Source organism: Tupaia chinensis, unplaced genomic scaffold (genome assembly GCF_000334495.1).
Source record: "Tupaia chinensis unplaced genomic scaffold, TupChi_1.0 Scaffold000226_1, whole genome shotgun sequence".
In the NCBI taxonomy this organism is placed as follows: domain Eukaryota; kingdom Metazoa; phylum Chordata; class Mammalia; order Scandentia; family Tupaiidae; genus Tupaia; species Tupaia belangeri.
Genome location: NW_006159701.1, coordinates 6699177 through 6708834, shown reverse-complemented (window position 1 = coordinate 6708834; position 9658 = coordinate 6699177). Strand labels below are relative to the sequence as shown.

The 9658-nt window shown below is 44.9% G+C and overlaps 1 protein-coding gene across 1 annotated transcript in view; it reads right to left on the bottom strand.

Moving 5' to 3' along the window:
• Nucleotides 1–9658, bottom strand: part of DEPDC5 (DEP domain containing 5, GATOR1 subcomplex subunit) — a 141116-nt gene that overhangs the window by 77260 nt on the left and 54198 nt on the right. The window contains exons 18-21 of the mRNA XM_006147962.3: nt 8348–8417; nt 5303–5339; nt 3957–4077; nt 1777–1997 (exon numbers count right to left, since the gene is read on the bottom strand). Coding sequence (XP_006148024.1) covers nt 1777–1997; nt 3957–4077; nt 5303–5339; nt 8348–8417 — 449 coding nt within the window. The remainder of the gene's footprint in view (nt 1–1776; nt 1998–3956; nt 4078–5302; nt 5340–8347; nt 8418–9658) is intronic.

Genomic DNA, 9658 nt, shown 5'->3' with positions numbered 1-9658 from the left:
TTTTTTTTTTTTTTGAGAGGTTTTTGCTATAGGGCGCATGCGCTCGCCAGACAGACAGAGAGATAGAAAGAGAAATCACCCCCCAGAGGGGATGGTCACGCCACAATCCCTTCTCCTCCATTCTCCTCTTGGGATCCTGGGCACATATGCACACACGCCCGGCGTGAGTTTAAACCACCGGGTCCAGGACTCGAACCACAGTCAACTACATGTGAGTCCAGCAACATAGCCATTACGCTAACTGCTGGTCCCAATAAATAATTTTTTTTAATAAAATTTAGCAAAATGGGAGTAATTGTCATGCACTTAGATGTTTCCAAAAAGTAGGAAAAACATAATTTTCAAATGTATTAAAATTCCTTTGACCACTAAACTTAGTTAAAGTAGATGACATAGGTAATATGCTATAGTTAACACGATTAAATATCTGTTTTTTTCTTTAGAATTTCCTTTTCATACTCTACACAAGTAAAAATCTTTTCCTAGCAGTAAAAATTTTTCATAGGTCCATGGATAGTATTCTTGGTGACTAATCAAAAAAGTGTGTTTTGGGGCCAGAGGTGGTGTGGTGGTTAAGGTGCTGGACTCACACATGGCTGATCGCGGTTCAAGTCCTGGGTCTAGCCACTTAAGTTCTCACTTTCTCACCCTCTCCCTGTCTCTCTCTGGTCAAATTAAAAATAACAATAATAATTGAAGACCAGCAGTTGGCGTAATGGCTATGTCGCTGGACTCACATGTGGCTGACCGCAGTTCGAGTCCTGGGCCCAGTGGCTTAAACTCACACCAAGCACATGTGCGTGTGTGCCCAAGATCCCAAAAGGAGTATAGAGGAGAAGGGATTGCGGTGAGGCCATACCTCACTTTCTGTCTCTCTGTCTCTCTGTCTTTCTGGCGAGTGCATGCACCCTATAGCAAAAACCTCTCAAAAAAAAATAATAATAAATAAAATTAAACAAATATTTTTTTAAAAAAGGTAAGATAGAGGAACAGCAGAATCTGTGTTCCTCAGTGCTAGGAGCACAAGCAGGTTAAGAAGGTAACCCAGGAGAAACCACAAAATGGAATGCAGGGCAGAGGCTGCTGTAAGTATGGCACAAATGGAAATGATAAAGAAATAAGCAAACCCCTCTAGCCCCAGGCCTTAGAAACAGCTCTGGAATCATATACAGGTTGAATATCCCTAATCTGAAAATCAGAAATCCAAGATGCTCCAAAATCCAACATGGTTTGAGCACTGACGTGAAGCTACAAGTGGAAAATTCCACACCTGACCTCATGTAATGGGGTTACAACCAAAATGCTGCAATACAAAAACATGGTATAAAATTACCTTCAGGCCAAGTGTACAGAGCAAACATGTATGACATCTAAATGAATTTTGTGTCTAGACTTGGGTCTCACCCCTAAGATACTGGGTCCTTGGAAAAGTCATAACGTATTTTCTAAACCCAATACCTCATTGTAAATGCTCCATGTAAATACATGCGAATACTCCAAAATCCAAAACAATATTAAATCAGAAGTACTTCGGGGCCCAAGTAATGCAGGTAGTGATATTCGATCTATATACAGTGATGTGGGCAAAAATAGTAAAACACACACACCTAATGGCCAAAATGATTCGCAGCCATTGCACAGCCATGGAGTAAGGACGATGTGAGAATTCCGTCCCACTCCGAGCACGCCCCTCCCCTCCCATGCCCACCATAGTAAGGAAGCTGGCCCAGCTCTACCCAGCTCTGCCCAGCTCTGGCCATGCTGCAGCGCTCTGACCTCGAGTGCTGGTGTACCCCAAGGAGCTGCTGACTTCATACTGGTGCAGATGAGGGTGTGGGATCATCAGGATGTTGGCACTCTTGCCCAGGGAGCTGTCGTCGGAAGCCTGGCTCCTCACTTCCTCAGGGGGCAGCGTGCGGTTTGGCAGGGAAGGGCTGGATGAGACATCACAGGAGCTGGCGCTCTTTCGATTGTGGCTGTCCCGCTCTCGCACAGACCTGCCAGATGAGAGACAGAGTCACCAACATGCAAGGGATGTCCCACCTGGAGGGAGGACTTCAAAACCCATCACCAGCCCAAGCTGCTTGGGAAACCAAGAATAAAAATCCCCATCGTAGAGCTGGCCCTGTAGCACAGTGGTTAAGTAAGATCTTATACAGCCAACTACAGTTCAAATCCCAGCCCCAGTGGCTCAAAACACACCAGACACAATGTGCCCCAAATCCCAACAGGATGAAGAAATGGAGAAGGGACTGTGATGTGACCATGCCCACTGGGATGTGCTTCCTCTCTCTCTCGTTCTCTCTGTTTTACTGTCTTTCCCTGGCAAGTGTACATGCCCTCTAGCAACTAAAAAAAAAAAAAAAAAAGAATCCCTCCTTTGATCTGTAAGGGGAAAATAACATAGGAGATAGCTATAACGAAATGACTGTGTACAGCAGGTGGTATGGAGGTTAAGGTGGCTAGATCCCACATGGCCAAATGAGTGGTTCAAGTCCCAGATCTGGTGCCTTGAAAATCATGCCAGGCACATGTGTATGTGTGTGTGTGTGTGTGTGTGTGTGTGTATGTCCCAAATCCTGAGAGGAGAATGAATGAGAAGGGACTGCCGTGTAACCATCTCCTCAGATGGTGATTTCTTACTTTTTATCTCTCTGGAGGGTGCATGTGCCCTATAATAAACTTTTTTAAAAAGTGATTGTGGGGCCGGCAGGTAGTGTGGTTAAGGTGCTGGACTCTCACACGGCCGACTGTGGTTTGAGTCCCGGACCTGGAGGCTTGCTTTCTCACTTTCCCCTTCTCTCACTGTCTCTTTGATCAAATTTAAAAATAAATACTGGGGCTGGCAGGTGAAGTGATGGTTAAGGGCACTGGACTCCCACATGGCCGACCACAGTTCAAGTTCCAGACTTGGAGGCTTGCTTTCTCACTCCCCTCACTCACTTACTCTGTCCCTCTCTGGTCAAATTAAAATCAATCAATCAATCAATCAATAAAGTTAACTAAAATAATTATTTTAAATAAATAAATAAATACTAATTACAAAATTAAATAAAGAAGTAATTTTTTAAAAAAAGTGATTGTATTGGACCAGCAGTTAGCGTAATGGCTATGTCGCTGAACTCCCACGTAGTCGACCACGGTTCGTGTCCCGGACCCGGTGGCTTAAAACTCACGCCAGGCGCGTGTGCGTGCGTGCCCAAGATCCTGAGAGGTGAATGGAGGAGAAGGGATTGTGGCATGACCATCCCCCCTGGGGGGGGATTTCTTGCTTTCTGTCTGTCTGGAGAGCGCACGCACCCTATAGCGAAAACCTCTCCAAAAAAAAAAAAGTGATTGTAGTTGAATCCTCCCTGAACCTCCCAATCAATTTTGCATCATTAAAAATGGGGTAACCAAAGAAGATACACTGTGATGCAGAGAAAGTACAAAATGACACCTGAGAAGTCTTCTCACCCCTAAAATTGAACTTATAGCTAAGTAAGTCTCAAGAGAAAATGGGTAAGGAGGCCAGCAGATAGCGTAGTGGTTAAGGTGATAGAATCCCATGTGGCCAAACACGGTTCAAGTCTCCAACCCGGCAGCTTGATACTCATGCCGGGTCATGTGCACTCACCAGAAAGAGAAACTTACTTCAGCTGCTGGTCCCAATAAATAATTCTTTAAAGAAAGAAAGAAACTCTGGGCTCAAGGATCTATTTTAGGGCCAGTCCTATGAGAGCAAGATTCTCTTGTCTAGAAAAAGCCTAAGACACTTCTTTTTGAGATAGTACTTCATAACAAAATGGCCAAGCCAAAGAGCCTGAAAACAGATCCATAATGATCTATAGTTAGCCTCCATTTGGCTCATTTTAACTTGAAACATTTTCAAGATTGCTCTTACAAAGGCCCATATTGGACCTCTGCTTTCCAAAACAATTTTGTATAGGCACCCCTGAGTGAATCTGGCAGAACACCTGCAGGTGGCAAGGCGCTGAGCGCGGGCCGGGCCGGGCAGCCTGAACACTTGAGCGTCGTAGGCATCGTAATCTACTTGGATGGGAAGGGCGTTCTCGGATTCTTTTGGAGTTCCAAGAGCTGCAATACACAAATATGACACACTGTCATCTAAACACATGTCAGACAGGTGCATCCAGAGTCTGCGCCAAAATCTGTAATACACAAATCATTCCCTACCCTCGGGAAAAAGGTGGGAAAATAACCCAGGTAACAGGTTGTTGGGATTAAGTGATTTATATGTCAAAGCAGTACGGGAACAGCGTAGCGCCAAATAAAGGCGAGGTTGGTAGCATTTCATTCTACAGTCATTCTTCTTAAAGATCATCTTAGGCTGGCTCTACGGTGCCAGTTGGGGCAGCTGGATCCCACATGGCCAATCACGCAGTTCGAGTCCCAGACTGAGCAACTTGAGAACCACACTGGGTGCCTCTGCATGCATGCCCAAAATCTCAAAAGGAGGACGAGATAGAGGAAAAAGGATTGTGGCATAGCCATTTCCTATGGTGGAGAGGGTACTTTCTCTGTCTCCCAACAAGCACATAAGCCCTACAGCAAAAAAAAAAAAAAAAGAAAGAAAGAAAAAAAAAATCATCTTTGGGTCAGCTGTCTGGTGCAGCAGTAAAGTGCTGCTCAGGAGAAACCAGACCTGGGCCAGCAGGTGGTGTGGTGGTTCAGGATGCTGGGCTCCCACATGGACGACCGTGGTTTGAGTTCCAGACCTGGGAGCGTGTTTTCTTACTTTCTCTCTCTCTCTCTCTGATCAAATTAAAAATAAATTAAATAAAGTAAAAGAATTTTTAAAACAATAGAGAGAAGCCAGTATGGCAACTGCAGTCCGCATCTCCGGCCTGTCACTGTGAAACGCGGCAGGCACGGGCAGCAGAGCCCAAGCGCTGACGGGCTAAGGACTGGGGAATAGACAGTGGTGAGCCTGGACTGCAGAGGATGCTCATCTTTCTTCCTCTCCTTCCATCTCATCCACTCTCATGCAGGTGCTCAAGTGTTCTATAATGAATATAAGGGGAAAAATGACATGTACTTAGGTTTAGAACACTAAAACTTTCTATGTGATCCGTACCGTCGATCTATGAAAAAGATTCAAAAATGAGTTTTGATCATTATCCACTCTGCAGCTGACAAGACAGAAATACAAGATGGTTAAGGGACCTTCCAAAGAGGGCACGAAGGGAACTCAGGTCTCCCGTCTTGGCTGTGAACGTGCGTGTGACTCCACATATCTTGCTGGTGTAGGAGAGTGAACTCTTTCTAATATTGATGAAAGAAGACCTGGAAACATACTCACATGTATCACGGCCATTTTTTGCTTTCTCAGAGTCAGGCTGTAAGATGAGATAAGATAATGACTTACTTTCTCCTCTGTTAGGACAGAACCCCCCCAAGGCGCAGCATAAATGTGACTATTCTCTAGGAGAGAGACTACATCCTAACCCCCCAGAACTGACGGACACACCTGGCGCCTACCTACCGTGGTGTCAGGGCTTGCTAGGCCCTTTCCTTTCCAGTTCACGTCCTGTTTACTCTCACAACCCTATCATCCAGCCAGGGCACGGGCTCCACCACGTAAGTGAGGATATTCACTTCTACAGAGAATGAGGAACTTGCCCACGGCACGTGATTAACAGATGTCAAGCGGGGGGGAGGGGGGGAGGTGGTGTGGTGGCTAAGGCACTGGACTCCCATGTGGCCAAGCATGGTTTGAGTCCTGGATCTGGCAGCTTGCTTTCTCACTTTCCCTCTCTCTCTCTCTGGCCAAATGAAAAACAGTAATAGGGGACCAGCAGTTAGCGTAATGGCTATATCGCTAGACTCCCATGTAGTCGACTGCAGTTTGTGTCCCGGACCCGGTGGCTTAAAACTCACGCCGGGCGCGTGTGCGTGCGTGCCCAAGATCCCGAGAGGAGAATGGAGGAGAAGGGATTGCGGTGTGACCACCCCCCCTGGGGGGTGATTTCTCGCTTTCTGTCTCTCTGTCTGGCGAGCACACGCGCCCTACAGCAAAAACCTCTCCAAAAAAAACCCAAAAATCCCAGTAATAGTAATAATGATAAAATGAAAAAAATTATTAATAAAAACAGATGGCAAAGCAAAAATCCAAGTGCCCCTCTTCAGATCCTTGTCCATCCACTGTTGCATCTGTACGACCTCAGCTAGGTCCCACCTAACCCAAATCTCGCAAGCTCCCTCTTTTGCCACTAGGCTGTCATCTATCTGTCTGCATCTACCAGAGCTGAGCACATCACACACTGTCCAACTCACTCAAATGGAATACAAAGGTAGAGAAAAACCAGGAGCTATTTTTCATTTTTCAAATAGAATTTCCTTCTTTCTTTCTTTTTTTTTTTTTTTTTTGAGAGGTTTTTCGCTATAGGGCGCGTGTGCTCGCCAGACAGACAGAGAGAGACATAGAGACAGAAAGCGAGAAATCACCCCCCAGGGGGGGTGGTCACACCGCAATCCCTTCTCCTCCATTCTCCTCTCGGGATCTTGGGCACGTATGCACATGCGCCCAGCGTGAGTTTTAAGCCACCGGGTCCGGGACTCAAACCGTAGTCGACTACGTGGGAGTCCAGCGACATAGCCATTATGCTAACTGCTGGCTCCCAAATAGAATTTCTTAAAGAATCCCTTTCAGGACCTTTAAATCTTCCAAAACAATAATCTTTGCTCCTTTAAAATTATAATGCTGCAAAGAAATTTCTCCATGTGACACTTCACCAAGACTGGTTGTGAAAAGGCATAAAATCCCAGAGGGGAAGAGAAGGCCCCTTCTGAGAAAAGCCCCATCTCCTTCATGACTTGATATGGCCTGTTGCTCTAAATTAACATTTTCTCAATGAGGAAAGCAACATTAGGGGCCAGCAGGTGGTGTGGTGGTTAAACCGCTGGACTCCCACATGGTCAACTGAGGTACAAGTCCTGGACCCAGAGATTGGAAAATCATACTGGAAGTTTGTGCATACGTGCCCAAAATTCCATGAGAAGAATGGAGGAGAGGGGACTGCAACATGGCCATCCCCCCTGGGGGGTGATTTCTCACTTTTTCTCTCACTGTCTCTCCCTAGTGAGCACAAGTACCCTATAGCAAAAACCTAAAAGAAAAAAGAAAAGCAACATTAAAATCTCTACACATATTAAAAAAAGAAAAAAGGAAGAAGCGGCCCTGATATCACAAACGTAACACAGTCATAGGAGAGAATCATGAGAAAGAAACTGCTAGAAATGAGCAGAGCAGTGGGCAGATCAGCTCTATGGTCTGCTGGGACTGAATGCACATGGCCAACTGCACAGTTCAAGTCCCAGCTCCAACAACTCAAAAAACATGCCAGGCGTGTGTGCATGTGTGCCCCAAATTCCTATAGGGTAGAGGAATGAAAGAGAAACAACAGCGGCATGACCACACTCCACTGGGGGGTGCTTTCTCTGCTTTTCTCTGTTTCTGTCTCTCTCTGGTAAGCACATACACCCCAGGAAATTTAAAAAAAAAAAAAAGACAAAGCAGTAAGGGGGAATCCACTGTGGGGCATGTGAACATAACAGCCCACAAAACACAGTGTGAGTCTTTGTCCTCACACCACATAAGAACACTTTAACTAGTTCCTTTAACTAGTTCTTAGAGTTGGCATTTCTGGGCACTAGCAGGTGGCATGGTGGTTAAGGCACTGGACACTCCCACATGGCAGACCACAGTTCGAATCCCAGACCTGGTGGCTTTCGCTTTCTCTCTCTCTCTCTCCCCATCTGTGTGTGTCTCTCTCTCTGGTCAAATTAAAATAAATGAATGAATAAATAAAATTAAATGGATAATTCTTTTAAAAAATAATAAAACTCTTTGTAGATATATTACATATATATGTGTGTGTATGTATATATATGTACGTATGTAATTTTTTTAGAGAGCGAGTTTTGCTATAGGGCACATGCACTCGTGGGAAAGACAGAGACAGAGAAACAGAAAGCAAGAAATCAATGGCCACACCACATCCCCTTCTCCACTCTCCTCTAAGGATTTTGGCTACACACACAAACGCACTCAGTGTAAGTTTTAAGCTACCGGATCTGGGACTCAAACCACGTTAGATTACGTGGGAATCCAGTGATGTAACCATTATCCATCTGCTAGTCCCTTTGTCATATATTTTTGCTAAAGGTATTTCTTGCAGTCTAGGGTTTGCCTTGTTATTTACTTATCTACTATATAAAAGTGTAAAGTTCTAAGACAAATTTCTTACACCCTATTCATGACCCCGGGGATAACTGGGGTTACCTTAAGACTGAAATAACCCCATTAGGGTTACTCCCGAAGGCTCAGCTGGTTGGTGAGACCTACCTTCTTTCCCGCCAGTTTTATCCGTGGAGTGAAACTGTTACAAAAGAGTTGGCTTTTGGATGTGTAGAAACTATAAAAGGAATAAGCACGGTCATTAACCTAAACCCTTATTTTAAAGAATTATTTTATTTACTATTATTATTTTTTAATTTGCTATAGGACATGTGCACTCACCAGAAAGACAGAGAGAGAGTGAAAGTGAGAAAGCAAGTTGCAGGTCCAAGACTCAAACTATGGTCAGCCATGTGGGAGTCCAACGCCTTAACCCCCGTGCTACCCACTGCTCTCTGCTTTTTTAAACCTTTAGGCACAGCTGAAATCCCAGGCATGGAGCCGCCAGTAGCATGGTGGTGAAGATGGCTAGATCCCACATGGCAGAGTGCATTGTGCAAGTACCCACTTGAAAAACACACCAGACACGTGTGAGGGTGTGCTCAAAATCCTGAGAGGAAAATGGAGAAGGGTTTGCAGCATGACCATCCTCTCTCAAAGGTGCTTTCTCATTTTCCCACTCTCTCTTTCTTTTTGTCTCTCTCTGGCCAGTGCACGTAACCAATACAAATTTAACGAACAGAAGTCTAGGCCAATTGGTGGTGTGGTGGTTAAGGCGCTGGACTCTGGCCAACATGGCCAGCTGTGGTTCTAGATCCGGGCCTGGCGGCTTGCTTTCCCACTTTCCCTTTCTCTCTCTCTCTGGTCAAATTTTTAAAAAATTAATATTAAATGAAATAAAGTCAATAATCATTTTTAAAAATTAAAGAGGCATTATAAAGAGATAACTAATGGCCGATGGGGCAATCCCAGTGGCACATTAAGTCTTAGACTTAATGTAGACACCTGTAGTCGGACCTACAGTCCCACCAGCTGCTGGGATCTGGCCTCTCACGGGAATAGAGGAAAGCACCGTGGAGAGGGCGTTAATTTTCCCAGACATCAACTGTAACAAACCTCAGTGACAAAGCGGCATCAGCCAGAAGAATGCGATCCTATGAAATTGAACCACATGAAATGATTATTTTCGAAGGTCAAAGCCAATCTAATATCATGATGTAAAATGGTTAAAACTAGTTACAGCTTTGCCATGAACTTGCTGTTCAACCACCGGTGAGTCACGTAACCTCTCTGAGAACTTGGTTTTCTCACCTGTGCGATGTGACTTCATCTATACGATCACTAAGATAGATTCCAGCTGAGTCTGGGACTGAACGCACAGAGTCAGCCATGAGGGAGTCCAGCTCCTCAACTACCATGTCACCTTCTGGCCCAATAAATACTTCGTAAAAAAAAAAAAAAAAAAAAAAAAAACACCCT